The sequence below is a fragment of the Sporobolomyces koalae genome (assembly GCF_050403365.1).
Source record: "Sporobolomyces koalae JCM15063 DNA, S_koalae_JCM15063T_v1_ctg17, whole genome shotgun sequence".
NCBI classification, from domain to species: Eukaryota; Fungi; Basidiomycota; class Microbotryomycetes; order Sporidiobolales; family Sporidiobolaceae; genus Sporobolomyces; species Sporobolomyces koalae.
Genome location: NW_027481754.1, coordinates 109762 through 131583, shown reverse-complemented (window position 1 = coordinate 131583; position 21822 = coordinate 109762). Strand labels below are relative to the sequence as shown.

The 21822-nt window shown below is 53.8% G+C and overlaps 9 protein-coding genes across 9 annotated transcripts; 4 read left to right on the top strand and 5 right to left on the bottom strand.

Annotated features, from left to right (window-relative positions):
* Positions 1-395: 395 nt before the first annotated feature.
* JCM15063_001002 (uncharacterized protein) lies at positions 396-3222 on the bottom strand (the record flags this gene model as incomplete). Its single annotated transcript, XM_076678803.1, has 4 exons — positions 396-452; positions 524-1138; positions 1458-2295; positions 2360-3222. 4 exons carry the CDS (start codon positions 3220-3222, stop codon positions 396-398), a joined length of 2373 nt encoding a protein of 790 aa, XP_076534041.1.
* A 1346-nt stretch (positions 3223-4568) lies between these two features.
* Positions 4569-5228, bottom strand: JCM15063_001001 (uncharacterized protein; the record flags this gene model as incomplete). Its single annotated transcript, XM_076678802.1, has 1 exon — positions 4569-5228. The coding sequence occupies one exon, from the start codon at positions 5226-5228 to the stop codon at positions 4569-4571; it is 660 nt and encodes a 219-aa protein (XP_076534040.1).
* Positions 5229-5565: 337 nt separating this feature from the next.
* MBF1 (multiprotein-bridging factor 1) lies at positions 5566-6513 on the bottom strand (the record flags this gene model as incomplete). The annotated part of the gene is made up of 4 exons (XM_076678801.1): positions 5566-5684; positions 5763-5981; positions 6234-6336; positions 6481-6513. 4 exons carry the CDS (start codon positions 6511-6513, stop codon positions 5566-5568), a joined length of 474 nt encoding a protein of 157 aa, XP_076534039.1.
* Positions 6514-6801: 288 nt separating this feature from the next.
* Positions 6802-8245, top strand: STI1 (Hsp90 cochaperone STI1; the record flags this gene model as incomplete). Its single annotated transcript, XM_076678800.1, has 6 exons — positions 6802-6955; positions 7088-7190; positions 7271-7650; positions 7716-7792; positions 7876-8142; positions 8219-8245. 6 exons carry the CDS (start codon positions 6802-6804, stop codon positions 8243-8245), a joined length of 1008 nt encoding a protein of 335 aa, XP_076534038.1.
* Positions 8246-10502: 2257 nt separating this feature from the next.
* On the bottom strand, positions 10503-10916 carry JCM15063_000998 (F-box protein; the record flags this gene model as incomplete). Its single annotated transcript, XM_076678799.1, has 1 exon — positions 10503-10916. The coding sequence occupies one exon, from the start codon at positions 10914-10916 to the stop codon at positions 10503-10505; it is 414 nt and encodes a 137-aa protein (XP_076534037.1).
* Positions 10917-11238: 322 nt separating this feature from the next.
* CCT3 (chaperonin-containing T-complex subunit CCT3) lies at positions 11239-13587 on the bottom strand (the record flags this gene model as incomplete). The annotated part of the gene is made up of 11 exons (XM_076678798.1): positions 11239-11338; positions 11413-11441; positions 11516-11644; positions 11716-12224; positions 12293-12880; positions 12952-13082; positions 13153-13168; positions 13235-13267; positions 13328-13358; positions 13436-13494; positions 13560-13587. 11 exons carry the CDS (start codon positions 13585-13587, stop codon positions 11239-11241), a joined length of 1653 nt encoding a protein of 550 aa, XP_076534036.1.
* Positions 13588-14036: 449 nt separating this feature from the next.
* Positions 14037-15914, top strand: JCM15063_000996 (oxygenase MpaB family protein; the record flags this gene model as incomplete). Its single annotated transcript, XM_076678797.1, has 5 exons — positions 14037-14589; positions 14651-14766; positions 14832-14986; positions 15060-15693; positions 15771-15914. The coding sequence occupies 5 exons, from the start codon at positions 14037-14039 to the stop codon at positions 15912-15914; spliced, it is 1602 nt and encodes a 533-aa protein (XP_076534035.1).
* A 613-nt stretch (positions 15915-16527) lies between these two features.
* On the top strand, positions 16528-20377 carry JCM15063_000995 (uncharacterized protein; the record flags this gene model as incomplete). Its single annotated transcript, XM_076678796.1, has 7 exons — positions 16528-18857; positions 18930-19214; positions 19295-19450; positions 19517-19577; positions 19649-19893; positions 19992-20208; positions 20285-20377. 7 exons carry the CDS (start codon positions 16528-16530, stop codon positions 20375-20377), a joined length of 3387 nt encoding a protein of 1128 aa, XP_076534034.1.
* Positions 20378-20836: 459 nt separating this feature from the next.
* Positions 20837-21322, top strand: JCM15063_000994 (uncharacterized protein; the record flags this gene model as incomplete). The annotated part of the gene is made up of 1 exon (XM_076678795.1): positions 20837-21322. One exon carries the CDS (start codon positions 20837-20839, stop codon positions 21320-21322), a length of 486 nt encoding a protein of 161 aa, XP_076534033.1.
* Positions 21323-21822: the final 500 nt, after the last annotated feature.

Sequence of the window (21822 nt, the reverse complement as noted above, 5' to 3'; positions counted from 1 at the left end):
GAGATTATCCACAAGTCGAGATGTTTCCAGGACAGAGTGCACGAAATTTGGATTCTTTTTGCATAGAGAGTGGGTATCGTGAAACGAGGAGGACGAAGGGAAGAACGCAGGGGCAGACGTCCGAAGGCATAGCGAGGGACAACAAATATAGAATGGGTATGTCTTTTGTCTAGAGGAGGAACGAATGTGAAAGGGCAAGAGGAGGTCGAAGAAATAAGTCGCGAGCACAGGTTTTCCAAGGCGAGGAAGGCATATCGAGTGGGAATCAAGGTGAGAGGAAGCGGGAATGGGCCAAGGTGACTGGTTCTGCGTACCCCAAACGCGAACACTTCCACCTATCCCGGCAGGGACGACCTGTTGACCATTGTCCGAGAAGGCTACTCCCAAGAAGTCCTTCAGACGGTTTTGAGCGATGCGAGGACATCTCTTGTCGGCACTTGGCGACCAGGGTGCTGTCAGGCGAGAACGATACGCTCCAAAGGCGTAACGAAGCATCGCACGACCCACACGCGAGCGTAAGAACAGCTCCGATCAGGTTGGGCACGGACGTAGGTGCAAATGACAACGAGGTGACTCCGTCAAGATGCGCAAGTGTCGACACAGTTGGCGCCTCCAGATTTGACGAAAGATCGAAAATCCGGATGAAGCGATCTTCGTGAGCGGTAGCGAGAATAGGTAGTGTTGGATGAATCGCAAGTGCATTGGTTTGCGCGTCGCGAGTGCCGTCACTATTTTCGTCGATTGCAAGTCGTCGCACGTATTCTCCGGTTGCCGAAACGTCCAGTTTGACGAGCACATTCTGGAAATTGACTGCCACCAATTGCTTGTGAATGACGTTGACCACTTTGAGCGAGGTCGGGTCTGGATGAGGTAGCTTTTTCCTGCCGGTCTTGCCGAAAGAAGCCTGCTTTTCTTCCTCTGTCCACTTCGATCGCTCGTGCCTGCCAGTTCCAGACTTGGATCTCTTGCTCTTGCTCTTGCTCTTGCGCATCCGCCTCGTCTCGACTGTTTCTTCCTGCTGGGTATCCTCTCCGTCCTGCACTCCGCAACTCATCTCTTCACCGCTTCCCTCCGACTCGGGTTGGTAAATCGCCATGATCACCTTTTCTTGCTGACGCCTGCTTCTTCTTCTCATCTTCTATCCTCATTCTCGTTCCCGGCCAACGAATCTCATTGAGATTCGCTGGTCGTGTTCGTCTCGGTAGATTCCTCCGGTTTAGCTTGCGTGGTTTGCGGCTGTATCGGTTCTTTGCTTGGCGAGCTAGAGCGATCCTACAGACGCAAGTGATGAAAGGGTGGGGGAACGGAGACGAAATGGCGAGCGAGCGAAATTGCAAAGAAAGCAGCAACAGCGTAGAGTGAAGAGTGTTGTTCGTGAGGCAAAAACCGGCTCGATCAGTTCAATGCTCGTCGCAATTCCTCATACGATTTTCTCTCCTCGATTTGGGAGAACTTACCTCTGACTTTTCCAATGAGTCTTGCCGTTCTGGAGCCTGGGAGGACTCGCTGGCTTCGTCCGAGAGCATCGATGGGACTTTTTCAACCTGCGGACTGTCCGCGACTGCTTGTTCCTCGACATGGTCCGAGAGAGTTCTCAGACTTCCGATCGCGAGAGAGGAAGACGGTGATTCCGCTTCGGCTTCCTCCTGGGCCGACTCTGTGGCTTTAACTTTGGCAGAGTCTGGTTGTTGGGGATTCGACGACTCGAGTGAAGAAGAAGGGGCATCGGAGGTCGTAGTAGCGTCATCGGCCCGTGAGGGCGAAGGGTAGCATACGACAGGCGGGATTTGCTCCGGTTGCGGTTCTGAGAACGGTGCGATCTGGGCACCCCACGCTGTGAGGGCATCTTTGATCGAGTCAAACGAGGCTGAGACTGATGCCGAGGGAAGCGTGGGAGGAGCAGCAACGAATGCGGAAGCATCGGTAGGACCGTTCGAAGTCGCGAGCGGGATCGAGGTCGGAGCCGAGCTGTCTTCGACAGGTTTCGGTTCGTTTGCATCAGTGGTCGAGGTAGTGTTCGCCTTGTTGGTATTGTTGTTGACAAGGGGTCCCGCTCCGCCGAGAGCAGCCAAATTGATCATACCGGGGATTTTCGTGTTGTTCGCAGCGGTGGATGGTGCAGGCTCGGGCGCATTCGACGTGGCAGTGGTGGTGGGAGGTTGCGGGACTGATGGAGGAGGGACATGGTCAGGCAGCGTTTTCCTCGGCCGCGGAATTTGAGGAGCAGCATAAGACGTCGTCGAAAGTGGGTTCAACGTTGTCGACGAGGTCAAGTAGGTAATCTCTTGGAGGCACCTGAGAAGTCGTGAGATAGTCAGTGTTGCCGTTCATCCACATGAGTGCATGCGGAAAGACTTACTGCTTCAGATAGTCTCGACTTCTCGCTTTCCCTCGAGGGTCTCGTCCGCCCAAGGTGCCTCCCATTGTCAAGCCCCAGGTTCCAGTGCCAGCCGTGACTCCATTGGTCGCTGCAGGGTTGGAAGTCGAAGGTTGAGCATTCTGTGTTGGCGCAGTTGCGTTCGCCACAACTCCGGGCGAGGAGGTCGAAGGCGCCATTGCGGCAGATTTAACGTCTGCGGTTTCTTTCTGCAGGCTCGCAAGTTTCGCCGGTGCGATGGCCGAAATCAAATCCTTGTCCTTCTCCGAGGGCAATTTGATCGAAGCAGCATTGGGGACTGGGCCATTGAGACTCGGAGTTCCAGGCGCGATCGAGACGGATCCTCCGGGAATGGGCGAGGCAGTTCCACTCGCCGAAGGAGACGCATTCGAAGCGAGCGCGTTCGTGGTCGACAAGAATTTGGATCGCTCGCCTCGGAGCGCCATCTCGAGCATCTTGCATCTTCGGGCCAAACTTTTGAGCGCGCCTTCGTTCCCACGTTTCTCTCCCTCGAGGAGAGCGATACGAGCACGCATTTCGGCTCGCTCAATCTCCCACTCGTTGCGGTCCCGCGCGTACCGCCGATGCTCGGACTGCAGGAAGTGCAAGGTCGAAGCGAGAGTCATGGGTGGATACGCGGATGGAGCCTGACCCTGCTGTAGGTTCTGCTGCTGTTGCTGTTGCTGCTGCTGTTGGAAGTGCTGTTGTTGTGGCTGATGTTGTTGCGGTTGTTGCTGGTGGAACGGCGGAGGTTGCTCGTTCGAGTAGTTGCCGTATCGGGGAGGCTCACTGCCCTGAGACTGATGACTCAGCGAGAACGACGACGGAGGATTCCACGGCAGCATCTGTGCAAGAGTCCAGCGAAGGTGCGTGCGTCAGTCAACAGAGGTCCTGAATCGAGGAGGAAGTTGGACCGGGGTCAGTCCGCCGCTCCCGTGGGGATTCGGTCCCTAATGCTTGAACAGCAACACCGCCAGTACGTTCTTTGCGCTGATCAGCGTTCTGTCCTCCTGTCCTCGTAGCGCTTCGGGTGCCGACACCACGTATCTGGCTGGATCGTCTCCTGCGAAAGCCCTGTCGCCACGAGCCTCGTCTGTCCGAGTCTCGCGACCAGCGCAATGGCTTGGACCTCCGGGATCTACAGCTGCGAGTAAGCCGGTGCTGCCAGGTATCCAGGAGCCGGTCGCGAGTCGGTTGTCGCTCCCCGCCCTGCATCGCATCGCGCGGCCACGCCTCGTGCGCGCCTGCGACTAGCCGGTAGTTTCATGCAGCGCAATAGATGCTGTCCACTGACCTTGGATTCCGAGTACCGTCACGCAACGAGTCGAGAGAGGAGATTGTCCGGCCGGGTTCACGACAGTTCGAGTCGCGTGGAAGAGCAAGACAGATCCAGTCCGTCGGGCTTTGCACTAGAAGCGAACCTGTGATCTGTCAAGTTGGCCCCTGCGTGTCGAGAGGTGTAGGGCAAAGTCGTGACGTGTGAGGAACCGTTCAACCAGCGAATTCGCAACGCATTTGTCAAGCATTGCATTTGTAATGCCACTTGGTAGGAAAAATACAATATTGTACAGTATTCGATTTCCGTCTTCTGGCGCGCATCCCATACTGCAGTCTCTGAGTCACAGGCGAGCTTGAGTCGCCCTTGCAATCATGTATTGACTGATACTGTGCGAGATCGACATGGATTGTTCAAGAGGAAACCGCGTCGACCAGTAAACATGATACGATTCCCGCCCGCTGCAACACTAACCGTGGCGGGTTGTCGAGCGTCTAAAAAGCGATTCTCTCTCTGACTACATGATCCAGTTCACAGAGCAAAGCGTGGGCAAGAGGCTCGTGTAAATCCTGAGCTTGATCTCGGTCTCGTTCCCTGCTGTGTGTTCGAAGTACAAGATGGGAGAGTCGAACTTCCGTGTCGACAACAGATTCTGTATTCGTTTTGGAATCCAACGGTGCAGCCTTGGGTTGTGACACGGCTCCGTTCTCAAGTGACCGTTGTCTCCGATGGTCGTGTTTGGTCACCTTTCAGGGATCGGCTGCAAGACGGATCGAATCAGTCTCCAGCCAGCAGGTGATTTGCATCCGACTCACGTACTTGAGAAGTCCAATTCCCCACGGGCAGTCTTGGTGTACCCTTTGATCGAACAATGTCGCGTCCCAACGACTGCTCCGAATGCTCGCACTCTTCCTTTCACCCGACGATCGTGACGACAATAGCACCAACCGTCAATCCCATCACGCACACGAGACTGACTGCCATCCACGACAGTTCCTGTACGGTCAACCTCTCGAACCTACTCTTCCTGATCGACCTCGATTCGAATGCAGGATCGCGTTCAACCGTACTCGAGAGTTCGTCGTCGGCTTCTCCCGAAAGTCTTGTTTCATCGGTCCCAAACACGTCCAAATCGTCTTCGTCGTCTTGCTGTGAATCCGAATCATGGTTGTTCACATGTTGCCCCTTGTAGTCTGATCCTTGAACATCGTGTCGTTCGTACACTCGATCGTAATCGCTCTCTTGAAACACTCCCAAACTGTCCTTCCTCCTGACTCGTTCAGGTCGAATCGATGAAGAGTAAGATCCTCTTCGTAGTGCTCGATCCTTTCGAGGACTTTCGAATCCGTGCAAAGTGGGATCGTCGTAGGCGGGCAAAGAGTACGATCCGACTGCTACTGAGTGTGAAGATTCGAGAGGGTCCCAAGTCGTGTAGTCGTCTTGAGAGATACTCGCACGAGATGGGTTCAAAGGTGCAACATTACGACGCGTTCGGTCGGGAACGGCAGGATCAGGGTACGGACTCGTCGTTGTTGTCGAGAATGCTGCAATGGGACTGCGAAGCGCCGGATTCATGGGTGATGTTGGTGATGAGAACCGAGAGCGAGTTGTGGGGAGAAACTGACAAAGCGCGTTCACGTCGCCCGCTCTAGTCAACTTTATTCCTGACATTTCTTCTTTCACTCAATATGATCTGCATACAGGACGTGTGCGAGTCGCGAGATGGACAACCAGAGATAGGAATTAGATTGTGATGCTTCGAGGCATCGAGATTGTATTGCGGATTCGAGAGGTAGTAAAATGAAGAGGCACTGAAGGTTCGGAATTATGTACTGGTCATGCGTCGGAACCGCGTGAAAAAAAGGTCGTAGGGCCACTCCCTGAGATGCTCTAATGAACTCAGAGACTCTTTTTACTTCTTCTTCGGTCCTCCCAAAGGTTGGCCGAGGTTGTTACCCCTAAGCTTGACCTTCAAGATGCGCTCCATCTTGCCCAACACTGCCGGGTCGGGTTTAGCCTTCATGTTCTCGTCTGTTTCCAAACAGAAACGACTGCGTCAGCTTTCTCGTTTCTTGCATGCGATTCTGCGAGTTTTCAATGTCAACCTACATTCTTGCACAATGGTAGACTTGACGTTGAGCATCTGCGCGAGGTCGCCCTGCGAGAGCGGCTTGTTCTCGCCTGCCGAGTTGACGTACGACTGCCTCGCCTTCTGAATCACTTTGCCAAGTTCGAGCGAGACGGTCGGTGGCGGTGCGACCTCGTTCTCGCGGTCGAGTTTGGCAATCTTGGCGTGGTCCGGTCCCGAGAACGCCTTGTTACCGGTAGCTGCAAAACACGAATCGACAGCAAGACAGACAAGAGTCAGCTTCTGTGTTGATCGGACTGTGCATCATGTCAAGAATCCCGCGTTCGAATGGTCCTTGGATAGGACCAGGTTGTGTTGACGATCGATGACCCCAGACTCGATGGAGGTCGTCTGACCTCATCGATCGCACATTTCCGAACGTGACTTCTGACTGCCAACTCGATCCGTATACTCCAAACGCAGACGCTGTAATCAAGGGACTGTAAACTCACACTTGCGGTCCGTGTCGACCACTCCACCTGCTCGTCGAGCAGCGTTGATCTGAGCATCCGTCTTGGCAACGGTAGGCGCTCGTGCCTTGTGTCCAATGACAACCTGTCACGAGGGCTACGTCAGCCATATTTCGAGCACGGGGAGGCCGGATGGGAGGGCTGGTGGCGAGGGATCGACCGGAGGAGTCGACGGAGGGCACGGCGAAGGCGCGCACAACACCGCGTGCGGAGAGGACGAGTAGCTGACCTTGGAGTCCCAGTCGGTGATTGATCCAGCCATGTCGAGTGTTGAGTACAGGTGTTTTAAATGTGAGGAGAGAAAGAGTGGTGGCACTCGACGTCGAGTCGAGCGACAGCATCGATTCAACGTCACTTTTCTCCGAGAGCAGGTCTGTTAAATAGATTGAGCATACGAATGCTTCAGATGTACACTAGTGCAGTCAATCCAAATTCTGCCGCGAGAACTTCGACTCGCTTCGATCAACTTCTATTTGCATAGCCTGCGCGGTGTCGACAGCGGTCTCTTGATTCCTCTCCCAGTTCGAACTTCTCGACAATATCTTAGAACATGGCATCCATCTCGCCCGAACAGCAAGAATCGATCGCGCTCAAAGAGCAAGGCAATGCCGCGTACAAGCAACGTCAGTTTGAACAAGCCGAGCAGCTGTACATCCAGGCGCACGACAAGTTCCAGGACCCGACGTACCTGAACAACCTCGCCGGTACGTGCTGCACCCTCGATCGCGGCTCGTACTCTGCTCAGACAGATGTCAAGCGGGGTAGAACAATGCACTGACTTGGACTCCCCCTCCGCGCTCTGTCTCTCTGCCTTGGGTTCTTCCCCAATGTTACAGCTGTCTACTTTGAGCAAGGCGAGTACAAGAAAGCAATCGACACGTGCGAAAAGGCAGTCGATGAAGGTCGAGACCAACGCGCCGACTTCAAGCTGATCGCAAAGTGCGCACCCCCGTCTCTGTACAAGCGTTCCCGATCGCGTTCAGTCCTCACGAGCAAATCTACCTTGTTCCACCTTGCAGAGCGCTCGGCCGCATCGGATCGTCTTACATCCGCCTCGAAGATTACGACAACGGCATTAAATTCCTTCAAAAGTCCTTGACCGAACACCGTACTCCCGATGTGCTCGAGAAGCTCAAGGTGGCCGAAAAGGCCAAGGTTGAGAAGGAACGACTCGCGTACATCGACCCGGCTCAGGCCGAAGCCGAACGGGAACAGGGCAACAAGTTGTTCAAGGCGGGAGACTTTGCCGGATCGGTCAAACACTACTCGGAATCGATCAAGCGCAACCCGGAAGACCCGAGGGGGTACACGAACCGATCCGCCGCGTACACGAAACTCCTGGCGTTGCCAGAAGCTCTCAAGGACGCTGACAAGGCGATCGAAGTCAAACCCGAATTTGGTAAACTAGCTCTCAATTTGTATTGCGCGTTCTAGACTGACCATTCTTGAGTTCGAGTTTTCTAGTCAAGGGATACATCCGCAAATCGCATGTCCTGTTCGCGATGAAGGATTTCACCAAGGCACTCGCTGCCATCGAGCTCGTACGTCTCGTCTCCCCTCTCGCTTCTCGATCCAAACTGCTTTCTCACTCTCGCGACTGCTTTCTTTTTCGGGTTACGCGTAGGCCGCTGAGAAGGACACGGCTCAAGCCCACACTACCGAGATCACCCAACAGATGCGCAAGATCACGTTCGCCGATGCCGAGTCTCGTCAAGGCGAGACGGACGAACAAACGTACGCACGTGCGATGCGGGATCCGGAAGTGCAAGAGATCATGGGAGACCCAGTGTTCCAGAGTATCTTGGCTCAGGCTCAACAAGACCCCAAGAGTCTGCAGAGTCACATGAAGGACGAACGAATTAGGAGAAAGGTCGAAGTTCTCGTTCGAGCTGTAGGTTGTTTTTCCGCTGCTCTCGTTTCGGAACGTCAAAAGTATTGATTCCTGCTTCTTTGTCGGAATCTCTCAGGGTATCATCAAGACTGGTCGACCTTGATCGATCGATCTTCCTTTCCTTCCACTATCTGAAGCCGTGCCCTCAAACCCCTCCGCATTGATGATCTGAATTCTGTCTCGTCAGTTCCCCGAGACTTGTTTCTGTTTGCAAAGACTGAAAAGAGAAAAACACCCGCTCGCTGGTTGTACAATTCCAATAAATGACCCCAGAGACGGGTTCAACCCAGATTTCCGCACGAGTCAACTCTGGCGGGTTGCCCGCACCAAGACCTTCGTTACGGCGAGCTGTTCTCAAAGGCCATACCGACACAGATTCTTCGAATACCATTTGAGTCGTCACGCGTTGCTCCAACCCATCGCCCACCGTCATCATGGCAGGGTGCAATACCTCGTTAATCAAGACGAACATGACCTCTGCCGTACAACTGGGTGTGATATGCTGCCATGATCACGATGAGCGATGGGTTGAAGCAATGCGTGACGACTCAAATGGTATTCGGAGATTTGTATTTCGTGTGGCCTATGGGTTCAAGACGCCGTAAAGCTGGCTTTGGTCCGCGACGAGGTACCTGCACACGTTGTGCCACATACGAACTTCGTTGTTCGTGACGGCGTATACTTCGAGTCCGCTCATGGTGTCGTGGATAAGGAGGCTGTCGCCGCGAAAAGTATGGGAGCGTGCTTTGACGTGTACCGAAACGGCGGTGATCCAACGAAAGAGAAGAATGCTGTGGGTGCCGGAGGTCTTTCTGTTACGAGTAAGAAGCCATGTGGGTGTGCGGGCACCCAAGTCGGGTGATGAGAAAGGGAGTTAAACGAAAGGGAGCGGAGAACAAAGCACCAACCGAATCAATCGAAGAAGGGCCGTGCGGACGTTGCATTGTTCCAAGTACATCGGGTCCCCCACCTGTCAGCATCGATGGTTCCAACGTGAAAGTTAATCATTGGGCCGCGGAGCGACGAGATCTCAGATGTGAGCGTGCCGCGCAAATTCTGAGGCGCTGTGAGCGGGACACCGACTGTTGCGGAGGCCGTTCTCTTTTCCTTATCCTTCTTTTTCGGACTCCGGCTCTCATTCCCTTGACACGAGCCTCCTCCTTAGTCTGATCCCTTGAGGATCTTCTCTCTCTCTTGTCCTCTTTCCTCATCCACTTTTACCCATCTCGCTTTAGGCCTTTACCGATGTTCACGTCCCCTGTTCTCCTACTCTTTATGAGTCCGACTGCGGGTTGGTAGGACTCCGAAGTGGATCCGAGGGGCGTGGTGAATCTTTCGATCCGAACGCTGACGTCGCCGTTCCGGAAAGGTTGGGGTCGGGCAAAATGGGATCCGCTTCGAAGTCCTTCCAACCCGCAGTCGGACTCACAAAGAGTAGGAGAACAGGGGACGTGAACATCGGTAAAGGCCTAAAGCGAGATGGGTAAAAGTGGATGAGGAAAGAGAACAAGAGAGAGAGAAGATCCTCAAGGGATCAGACTAAGGAGGGGGCTCGTGTCAAGGGAATGAGAGCCGGAGTCCGAAAAAGAAGGATAAGGAAAAGAGAACGGCCCTCACGACAGTCGGTGTCCCGCTCACAGGCGCGTGCACTCCACATGTACCCGCCGCAATCCTTGCCTCGCTCTCACAAGCACTTGTTCGATCAAATGCACATGGTTGCTAACATGTTTACATTTCAATAATCGTCAATGAAATGTATCTTGCCGTTCCTCCTGTCCATTTCATCTATCACTGCTTGGCCCATCTCCGTCAATTCGAACCATTTCCTCTCGACCGAAAAATACAATCGTTCGACCCGTTTCAGCCGAGTGGTCAGAGCAACTTTGAGTTGTTCGTATGGGATCCAATCCCGTTCTTCCATCGTGGCGAGACCTCTTAACGTTTCAGGTAAAGCGTGTAGGATATGTAGAGGCAAACTCGAACATTCGAAAGACCGCAAGGATTGACATGCTTCGATAACTTTGATGTAAGGGGAAAGGTCGTGGTCACGATCGACCGCGAGTCCACAATGTCGGAGATTGTTCGCGAAAGGAAGCATGGCGGATGCGACAGCGACATGGGCGGCGGACGCTACGGACAGGATCGCCAAGGATCTCATCGTATTCATAGAGGATCGCGATATCGCAGCAAGGAAAGAGGTCTGATGTCGAGTCTGGAGTCCCATGTCGGAAAGATTGAGCCGGGACAACTTGAACGGGAGAACCAATGACGAGTCGGATGGCGTCAGGCTTGCCGAAAGTGTCAGACTTTTGAGATCTTCTCGAGAGGAGATAGCTTTTGTCAGACAATGGTTATAGAGTCTATGAGCTGAGGGGGAGAATAAAGACCTTGCCTGCAAGAGCTGGATGATCGAAAGTGGCTGCGGAAATGGGCACTCCCTGTGCCACAATATAAAGTGATTCGACTCCTTTGATACTATCCCACAACTTTGGTAACGATTTCGCATCTCGCAACCCATGGAGACTGATTTCTTTCGGCCCGACTCTTCTTCGTGAGGCGGTGCTGACGAACTTTTCGACATCACGATCCCCTTGCAATGTCGCACCAGACTGCCACAGGATCGATTGCGCAGGATTGACCCAAGTCCGACACACGAGAGTTGCGTGCTTGAGCGAAGGTTGATCACCGGTTTCAATCGCTTCCGGATCGATCAGATGCGTGAAGATGTTGAGCAGGACCTCGTACGGGATCGAGGTCGCACTTGCTCTTGTCATGGTCAAGCTCGTGCGAGATTCTCGTGATCGAAGCTGGAGAGAGCGTTGAAAAGCCGAACAGAATGATGCATGTCCGAGATCCGTCGAGACGCAGTCGGATGGTCAGGTAAGCATCATCTAATTCTCCCGTCAATCAGTTATACGTGGCTCCTACCGAGCTAGGCTGGATCAAGACAAGAAATTCTGCGCGCCCAGATCCAAAATGTGTGCTAGTTCGAGTTGCGAATAACATGGGTTTTTTTTACACAGAGTGCGAGTACAACGACTCGCTTTTTCGTAGTCTTGGACGGCAAAGAAAGGGGGCTTGTCGAGCCAGTTCTTTTTACATCTCGGGCATCATGCCTCCCTCTCCATCGTCTCCAGGTGCGGTACTTTGCACACCCGGTCCGTTCTCGCCTTGTGGTCGTTTCGCAGAGACGATACTGTGTACAGGAGAAATTCGTCAGTCAGACCGCTGTTTGTCATCGGGGATTCGGGGGCGAGAAGGGTTCCTCACTCGTCCACTCGGAGCAACAGGCACGCAGACTACACGAATGAAACAAGAGATCAGCCAAGCTGCGAGGGGTTGTGGAACATTTTGCCCAAGATCGGAAACTGACCTCGATCGCAGTTTTGATCGTTTGAACTTTGACTGCTGCACTCTCGTACAGACCGTACTCTTTCATGTCGACCACTTTGCCGTTTTCTCCGTCGACACCGAACTGATGTTCACCTGCAGCATGTTTCGCCTATGTACCCCCACATAGAGAGTCAGTTTCATCCGAATTGTGTCGAGATAAGAGATAGAGAGAGAGTGTACCCTCAGACTCGTCAAGACTCGGATCGCGTTGCCTCCACAGTTTTGTACCAGTGTTCTCGGAATGACTTCCATCGCTTCACTGACGGCTCGGAAGGGCCACCCTTCAACTCCTTCGATACTCCTCGCTTTGTGAGCGAGTCCGACCGAGATGGCCATTTCGGTCGCACCTCCTCCCGGTGCGAGTCGAGGATCAAACACGACGTTGCGAGCGACGGCCATGGCATCGGCCAAATTGCGATCAATCTCGTGCAAGATGTCTTTCGAAGGACCTCGCAACAAGATGGTACACGCTTTCGGATCTTGACATTTCGTCAAGAACGTAAAGTACTCGTCTCCGAGTTTCTCGACGTGGAACAATCCACATTTCGTACCAACGTCGACCTCGCGCAAGTCGTCGACTCGGTTTACGATCGTGGCTCCTGTCGCACGCGCGATCCGGTTGTTGTCCGATTTGCGCACTCGACGAATCGCAGTAATGTTGGCCTTGACGAGGTAGTGTTGCGCGAGATCTGGTTGTAGAGGAAACGGGTCAGGAACCCAAGTACGCCCACGGAGTGAAAGGAGAGAAGAGACAAACCCGAGATTCCCTTCTCGGTAAAGACCATGTCGGGTTTGAACTCGATGATGCGGTCGCACATGTGTTTGATCTGTTCCTCCTCGATCTCGAGGATCCGGTTCCAATCGGCTTCCTTCTGAATCTCAATGTTGGTTTGCGACTCTCCCTTCTTGTACTCGAGCGGGCAATCGAGGAGGATCACTCGAGGGTTTTCAATCCTGCGACGCATCTTGGGGTGGGTGACATCCTTGTTGAGCATGACTCCATCGAGGACGCGCGAGTCTTCAATCTCTCCTCCTGGGACTTTCTCGACTTTGGCATACCGTTTGATGTCGACGGTCGATTTGCCATTCTCTTCTTTCGCGACGGTCCGAATCGCCTGCAAGGCGAGTTTGCACATCATGTCACTCCACCGCGAGACGAACTTGGTTCCGATCGAAGTCTTGATCAATGCGAGCATTTCCTTCTCGTTCGAAGGGTCGACGGGGACCGAGATGCGTTCGATGATCAAGAGTGCTTCTTCGAGAGCACGTTTGAACGCCGAGATGATGACGACGGGGTGAATGTTGCGTTCGAGGTGAGGCAACGCCTGGGCGAGAATCTCTCCCGCTACGCGATGGAAACGGGTTTAGCGCGGTGACGATCGAACGAGAAACACGCGAGAGAGCGAGAGAGCTTACCGAGGATGATGACACTCGTGGTACCGTCTCCTACTTCCTCGTCCTGAGTTCGGGACAGTTCAATCATGCTCTTGGCGGCAGGGTGAGCGACTTCGATTTCCCTCAGAATGGCATTGCCATCGTTCGTGAGCCTGCAGCGATCGGCGAGATTGACAGTCAGCCTATGTCAAGAGTCGTTGCGAACGAGTTGTGTCGACGTACAAGATGCCTCCCATGGCTAGATGGAGAATGAAGCAAGTTAGCACACGGTGCAGCTCGGCAATCGACTGATTCAACGACTCACGATCAAGGATCATCTTGAGCATGGCTCTCGGACCTGCAGAGGGGATCAGCTCGAGTGCGGGTAACAGGAGACGAGACTGAAGTGAACGCTTACCCAAACAGGTTCGGATCACATCAGCGACCGTCTGACACGCGCGACAGAGACGCGTTAGCTGGAACCGGTACAGGATCAATAGAGGAGACTCGGAAGGGAGGGCGTTACCTTGGCGGTGGTGATGTTGGTGATCTGAGCCTTGCGGCCGTTCTGGCGCTCGGGTCCGACTATTGGATCGCACTCGACGCGTGAGTAGGCTGGCAGGAGACCCATCTGTACAGTCGAGACGCACCGTTGACGACTACGGCTTGCTGCTGCATCGTGATCGGTACGTGGGAAGGGCCAACGTTGACAAACGCACGCTCAACTTGATCATTCTCTTCGACCTCGCATCTACCCGCTTTCACTCTCGCTGTTCACCTGACACCACCGACTGTACAGTATACCATGATCCGCCTAGCCGCAACTTGCTCGAGTGGAGCGAAACGATTCGGACCCACCTCGCGCGTGACCTTGCTCTGATGCTCTCCGTCTGCACTCTCGCTAAGCTACTCGAGGACTTGATCTACACTCATTCACGCTCCAGGTTAAACGCGCGTGTGCTCTGCTTTCCCCCTCGAACATGGCCTACTCGAGGCACAATCCTGCGTCGACCGATTCCCCCGATCGCGAGGTGAATTTCCCATATTCACGTTCAACCCCCACCTCTGTTCACTTCCCTCGACTGTTGCTTCTGCTCTGCTTTCGTCTCTGCCCTTGGACCCCCCTCATGCCGCTCTTGCGACCGAATCCAATCTTGTATGTCGGCGAGTTGCCCTCCCCGCTCCCTCGTCTCGACTCGATCGAACACTTGCCCTCCGACATTTCACTGCTCGAACACCTCGAACCGAACCAACTCCTTCGCAAATGGGATTTCGTGTCCCAGTACAACCAAGATTGCCTCAAACCTTCCGAGATTGAACCTCTCCGCCACCGATCCGATCCTCTGGCCGATCAAGTCGTCGACGTTCTCGGGTTCCTCGGACCTGCAACAGGTCGAGATGCGTACGAAGTAGTGAAACAGTATGTCGATCTCCATGTCGACGATCCGGGATCAGATATCGATCCGGTGATGCAATTCTGGGACGAGATGAATCGATTACCACCGGAATCAGTGTCCGGAGTTCCTCTTGGAAACGGTGACGGTGGCAAGGGTTCTGGGTTCACCCCTCTTGGAGCGTTTGAATCGACTCGATCTGAACCAACCCTCGCAGAGGGCCAACGTATTTTCTGGAAGTACTCGGGACAAATCTTTGTCGCTCTCATGCACTTTTCTCTAGCAGGTGAGAAGAGCACTCGTCGCTTCTCTCTTTTCGTAACGCGTTCGATAACCTTTTTCTTCAGGAGGCTTTTCGTCTCCAAAGCTCGCGGCAGTCATGCACGAAACCAACTACTTGACGAGCAATGCGAGAGAGGCCACGTACAAACGATTACTCGAAACGACTCTCTTCGTACTCGATGTACGTCCTCTTTTTATGTTCCCTCCCCATCTAAAGCTCAAGAGCTGAGAAAATCAGCAAGATAGGCAATGGAAGACATGACGGTCGGTACAGGTCGGGGATGGAAGAGTGCTATGCGAGTTAGGTTGTTGCACGCTCAAGTTCGACAACGGATCCTCAAGGGCAAAGGCCGATTCAACCGATACAATGTCGCTACAGATGGAGTTCCGATCAATCAAGCGTCAGTCACCCAATCACTTCTCACACTGTAGAGGTCAACAGGAGAGGCTGATCTTGGTTAAAAAAGAGGTTAGAGATCTTCTCGCCGTGTTGGGAGCGTTCGCAGTCGGACCCGTATGGTCCATGACTCGGAACGGGTACTCGATGTCTCGACGTGAACGAACAGCGTACCAAACCGCGTGGCGACACGTCGGGTACTACCTCGGGATCGAACCGGCACTGTTGACTCGGTACTACGGTCGCACGTTCGAAACGGTTGAAAGTTCGTTCGCTTCCCTCGCGTACTCGATCTTCCCTTCGGGTCCACCTCCTTCCGATCCGTTCTCGACTCCACAGTACAAGATCTTGAGTGCGGTCGCGGCGAGACCTCCGAGAGGGAAACCGATTGGACATCATCTCGAACTGTGTCGATTGTGTATCGGACCTGAACTCTCGAACCAACTCGCGTTGCCCCGAGGAACTTGGAAAGACTATTCGACAGTCGAGATCGAGAGGTTGTTGGGATGGAGTTTGTTGACGTTTGGACACGTATATTCGACGTATGGAGGTATGAGAGGCAAGAGGTGGGAAGAACGGAGGAGAGATTTGTTCAGGTGGATCGTCAAACTGTTGGTCGTGTGGCAATTGGGGCAGAGACGTACCGTGTTTGCGTGGCGAGACGAAACGAAACATGGCGACAAACTTGGGATCGAGGAAGGTGAAGATGCTGTAAGCCCTTCTTTTCTTTTTGAACCGCTCTTCTCTTCCGACTTGCTCACCTCTTTTGTCTCTTGGCTCTTTTTCAGGGGATCGATACGGGATCGACTGTGGGTCCACAAGTCAAGAAAGAGTGGAGAGAATTGATGGTCGAAATGGCCGTCGTCGTCACGAGCGTTGTCGCGGTTGGAAGCATCGCGACTGCTTGGATCGTCAAACGTTTCATATTGTAGAACCAGATTCTCGATAGAATGGGTATTATGGAAAGACTACTTGTTGTTGTTGCGCTGAGACTGGTCGATCGGGGTGGCGGCTACAATATTAGTACTTGTCGAATCGACGCGCGTCGACTGTTTCGTCGTCCATTCCGGCTGCGAACTGTGTACTTCAGCCTGCCCCATAGCGTGATAGAGCAGTCAGACGCTCGACAATATTGATCCGTCTTTCAACTTTCGTCATCATCATCGATTCATCTTCATCTCAACCAGAGGTCACGTCAACACTACACGCAAATACGAACGCCAGTGACCGGCTCGTATCAGACAGCATCTACGTCAGTACGCCCGTTTACTTGTGTAGGCTCAGGGTGAGCAGAGATGGGAGAAAGCCCGGCATCTTCGGCAAGCTTCAACGCGAGGAGGGTGGGAACCAGCACCCCTCTCTTGCTCAAGTCGGAATCTATGAAGGACAAACTGGGACTGGGAATTGACTGCACAAGACATGGGACTCTGCCAGTACAGAGTGACGGTTGAACTGACAGCTAGGTTGCCTCACTAGCTTGATCCCTTCTTCTTCGAGGGCCTTGTTCACGGCTTTCAAAACAACGAATAGAAGCTACCCACACACATGTCGTGGAGAGCGCCCGCTTCGAAACCTGCACCACCCATCACTTCTGCCTCGACGAGTACGCTCGACCAACTCTTCCTCGATCCACCTGCATCATCTGGTTCGACCTCGTCATCATCAGGATCGCCTCGGAGTCGCAACCTCTCGATCTCTTCGTCAACTGGATCGAGTTCGTCGAAAAAGTCACAACACCGCAGTGCACATGCACTCTTGAGTAGGAAAATGTTGGAGATGGCAGGAGGAACTCGTGAAGACAATGATCATCGAGCTACATCGAGAACGAGGGAAGAGTCGAGACCGCGAGCGGGCAGTACCGCGAGTTCGGTCAGGACAACGAGGGGAATCGGGAACGACGTCTCGAGCCCAGAACCCCGTTCAGACGAGATTGAACCCGAGCCGATAGTAGACGAGCCGAAACAGCTTTCAACTCGTGACAAAGGCAAGGGCAAAGCGCCAGAGATCGAAACATTGTCGAAACGCGCGAGAACCGACAGCAGTACGAGAAGTCGAACCAACAGCAACCTCTCGACCGCATCTTCAATCTCGTCCTCGTCTTCCTTGTCGCCTACGAAATTGTCGACATCTCGATTCGCACCGTTGCAACCTTCGAAACCAGTCGCTTCGACTTCGACTTCTTCGAGCTTGTCAGTTTCCCCTTCGCAAGGGTTCTTGAGTACGAAACGATGGATAGGTCGTACACCCGCGCCAACTTCAGCTCTCGCTTCGACCGTTTCGAATATCCAAGGGCAGAACTCAACCTCGACGCTCGAAACGGGCACTCCATCAACAAGCGATTCGATGCGTTCTTCCGAGACTGTCGATCCCGCTGCATCGATCGAATCGTTCACGACTGCCCGGAGCGAGAATCAGCAACCGCTTCTCGAAGATGACGCCTCGACCCCCAAGGCCGAGAAATCAGCTCTCGAGCTACCAGAACCGCCAGAAGCCACTCTCGTCGACCCTCCACCAAACCGAGGGTGGATAGAGTTCATCACAAGAGGCGTGTACCGTGGCTCGAACGAACCTGAACCAACCAAGGTGTCAGAAGATACGGTTGCAGATGATCAGGCCGAGATGCAGGTCGAGACTGCTGAACCCAAGATGGAAAGCGAAGCGATCGAGCCCATGCTGAGCGGAGCAGAAGACCAGTCGTCCGAGTCCAAGAGTAGGTCTCAATCGGTCAGCTACATACAACAGTCTGCTGATGGCAAGTCGGTGAGTATCGCAGATGACACCTTGCGAAATGCACCTCCGTTGGAAAGCTACGATTCGAGCACCCTCACTCCAAAGACTCTGAGACCATCTCGGAGCTCCTGGTGGTTGTGGGGAAATTCTGCTCCCGATGAACCGCAGTCAGCGGAGAAGCAGGCAGGAGAGCCTGTTGAGGCCAAATCGCCGGACTCTAATGCAGAACCTGCCGCGCAAGATATCACAAGCCCGATCGACGCGCAAGCAGAGACGAGCGCGACAGGACAGGAGACGATCATGTCGACGTCGTCATCGAAGAATGTGACAAGAAGCTGGATCCAGACGATCTGGGGTGAATCGCCAGAAGAGTTGGCCGAGCGGAGGAAGCGTGAAGCGAGAGCGTTCAAGATGGTCGTCGACAAGTCAAACCTCCTGATCACCGCGGCGCCCGTACACAAGATGATCGAGGACGGACATCCCGCTCCGCAAGATAGTCACATCTCGACGTCAGTCACTTCGACTTCGAGCTACCTCGACTCGTCCGCTTCTTCGTTTACGGAACCAGCGAAACACCTGCGCAATAAGACCTCTTCGTGGGCCATCTTTTCTCGTGCAAATCCGGTCGCATCCTCGTCTGCATCGACTCGTTCACGCGCCTCTTCCCATCAACCGGACCAACAATCCTCTCCACCATCGCCTCAGCTACAACCCGAGCGTGAAGGTCACGTCAAACCTCTGACGGGTTCGATCCGCTCTGGCATCCAGCGACCTCGATCCCAATCATTACTCGAATCCGATCCTCCCGTGGACAACCTCGTCCTTCCGACGTTCGACGACACGTTCCTGCGAATCCCGCGATCGTTCCCGCCGAAAAAGTCGAACCTGAACCGAGCCGTCTCACTCGTCTCGGCGTATCTGTTCAGTCATCCTCCAACGACCTCGCCGCCTCCTACGATAGCGGCATTGCCAGGACTGCCGAGCGAAAAGAAGGACGATCCAGCAGAGAAGCTGCCAAAAGCGCTTGAAGTGATGAACGAGCCTTCGAGGCTTTCGAGCGTCAAGCGAGTCGTTTGCATCGGAGTCCACGGATGGTTCCCAAACTCGAGACTCAAGAGCGTGCTTGGGGAGCCAACGGGAACCAGGTAAGCTACGTTCCTCCATACGTTTGTCCCAACTAGCCCGCAGTACTGAGACGGGCCTCGGCCACCCAAAAGCGTCAAATTTGCGACCATGATGCACGATGCTGTTCAAACGTACCTTGAATCGAGCGGAGTATCGTCTTTCAACATTCAGGCGATCGCACTCGAAGGCGAAGGGCAAGTCGAAGATCGTGTCAACAAACTGTACTCGCAATTAACCAATCGTGAAGAATGGTTGCAAGCGCTCAAGAAAGCCGACGTCGTGTTCCTCGCGACCCACTCGCAAGGGACGGTCGTCAGTACGCAGCTGTTGGCGAGGATGCTCGATCAAGACCTGATCGTCGGCACGCAGACTCACTTGTCAGTTTCTCTTTCGCTCATCGAAATGATGTTTGAACCGTCGACATATTCAATTTGCTAAGACGCTTTCAACTCGACAGGCTCGCCATGTGTGGGATCGCCCAAGGTCCTTTCGTCTACCTGTACCAGTCTGTCGCCCTGGCACCGTACTTCAACTATCTCGAGAGCGCAGCAGCTCGAGAACTTTTCGAGTTCCAAGATGCTGAATCCGTTGTCTCGATCAAGTTCCTAGAAAGGCGAGACAATGCACCTTTCCTTTCTCGGACGTTCTCCTCACAAAGCTGATCTAGCACTTTCCACAGTCTGCGGGTCATTTTGAACGCCGGGATCAAGGTGACGGTAGTCGGTTCGATCAACGATCAGGTCAGCTTCTTTACCTTGGTGATACTCCTGATGAATACTGAGTCTTACTTGTGGGAACCGGGTATCAATAGGTCGTCCCGCTCTATTCGGCTTTGTTCTCGGGCGTGACGCACCCGGCCATTGTCCGTGCGGTCTATATCGACTCGGACGCGTTCCAAACGTCCGACTTTCTCGCCAACCTCGTCGTCTTTTCGGCTCGTCTTCGTAATGCTGGATTGTCAGATCATGACCTCGTCTATCACCTGTCGGAAGCACTTTCGGGCGCTCTCACAGGAGTTGGTCATTCTAAAATCTACGACGAAGCGGACGTGTTCAAGTGAGTCTTGATCTTTACCACCTCGACCTGAGTCTTTGCCTCGCGGGACGGTATTGACGTGATCGGTCCGGTATTTCTTGACTGTCTTCCTACCAAAGTCTTGCGGTTCGACACCAATTCGAGACGACTTCGCTTACCGAGGCACCGACGAACCTTGATGTCCATGCGCATGCACCTCCTTTGTCCATGTCGTTCCAACCGAGAGATCGCAGGAACCCTTACCTGCTGACCTGGGCACTGCGTGGAATCATCGAAGACCCGCACGTTCGACACTTGTTTGGAAACGAGTTGAAAGCACTCGGAGAAGCTTTCGAGGTACGTTTCCATTTGTTCCAATATGATTTCGAGAATGGCCCTGACGAAAAGAGACGTTGTTTGGCACTTGTGACAGACTTGGAAACCCCAGACCAAAGTTCTCAAGGATTGCAAGCTCAAGCTTGAAGGGATTCGAATGATCAACCGCAACACTGCCGGCAAACTCTAGCTCTTTGCTTCTTAGCACCTCCTCCCACGTCAAGGATTTCCTTGTCGAATGTTTAATCTGTCTCGTTGTTTGTTCTTTGCAGTTTTTGTTGTCAACATTGTGTAAGGCCAAGGTCTTCCCTACAAAACAGAGGGATAGAAGAGAAGGTACCGGATGAAGATGAGATCCGGTTGAACGAACATCCGCATCCTAGCTCTTAGGTTGCTCTCTATGTTTATCTCTCACGAGACAACTGTGAGCGGGACACCGACTGTCGCGGGGGCCGTTCTCTTTTCCTTATCCTTCTTTCTCGGACTCCGGCTCTCATTCCCTTGACACGAGCCTCCTCCTAAGTCTGTTCCCTTGAGGATCTTCTCTCTCTCTCTTGTTCTCTTTCCCCATCCTCTTTTACCCATCTCGCTTTAGGCTTTACCGACGTTCACGTCTTTCTGTTCTAGGTGACTGGCTTCTCTCCACGGTATGTCGTACCAGTATTCGTCCACTACTACCAATCGTGGTCCTACCCCAATCACCTGTCGGACCGCCCCTCCGTCCGTGACCGGTCGCCCGATGCGCGTCGACCTCCTCACCGCGCCTCGCCGTCACCTCGTCGCCGTTACTCACCGGAGCCGCTCCATCCGTGAACGGTCGCCCGACGCGCTTCGACACCCTCACCGCGCACCGCTCTCAAGACATGTTCCTCGACAAGTTTTCAAGAAACCGGTTGAGTACAACTCGAATAAACTATTCTGGTCGTGCCAGGATCTGAACGCCAAAGGTCTGTACGACCCGAGCGCTGACGAGGCAATCTATGCGGTTGATGCGCAACGAGAAAGGTTTGAGCACGCGCATCGGGCGACCGGTCACGGACGTAGCGGCGATCCGACGTGTAATGGCGACGAGGCGACCGTGCTCAAATCTTCTTCGTTGCGCATCAACCGTATTGATCGCCTCGTCCGCGCTTAGGTCGTACAGACCTTTGGCGTTCGGATCCTGGCACGACCAGAATAGATCGTCGACTCGTATTCAACTGCTTTTCTGAAAGCTTGACGAGGAACATGTATCGAGGGCGAGGCGCGGTGACTGTGTCGACGCTCGTCTGGCGACCGGTCACGGATCGAGCGGCGATCCGGTGAGTAGTGTCGACGAGGCGATGGCGACTTGCGGTGAGGGTGTCGAAGTGAAGAGAGCGATCGTAGTGGCGGTTTGACACCAGGACGTCGAACCCGTCGACAGTCTCCGTGGTGGATGGTTTCGGTGATGCGCTCCATTCCGGTGGGATCTTAATGACGTGATCCGCCGGTGCCCAGTTGACGCAGGCGCGGTACTCATGGTCGGCGTTCGATTGTCGACACTTGAAGCATCCCTTGGTTGCGCAGTCGTTACCAGTCTCTCAGAAAGATGACGATTCTTCCGATTTTCTGTCTTCCGAGTCCTTGCCTGGACGATACAGCGCGTCTGTCAAT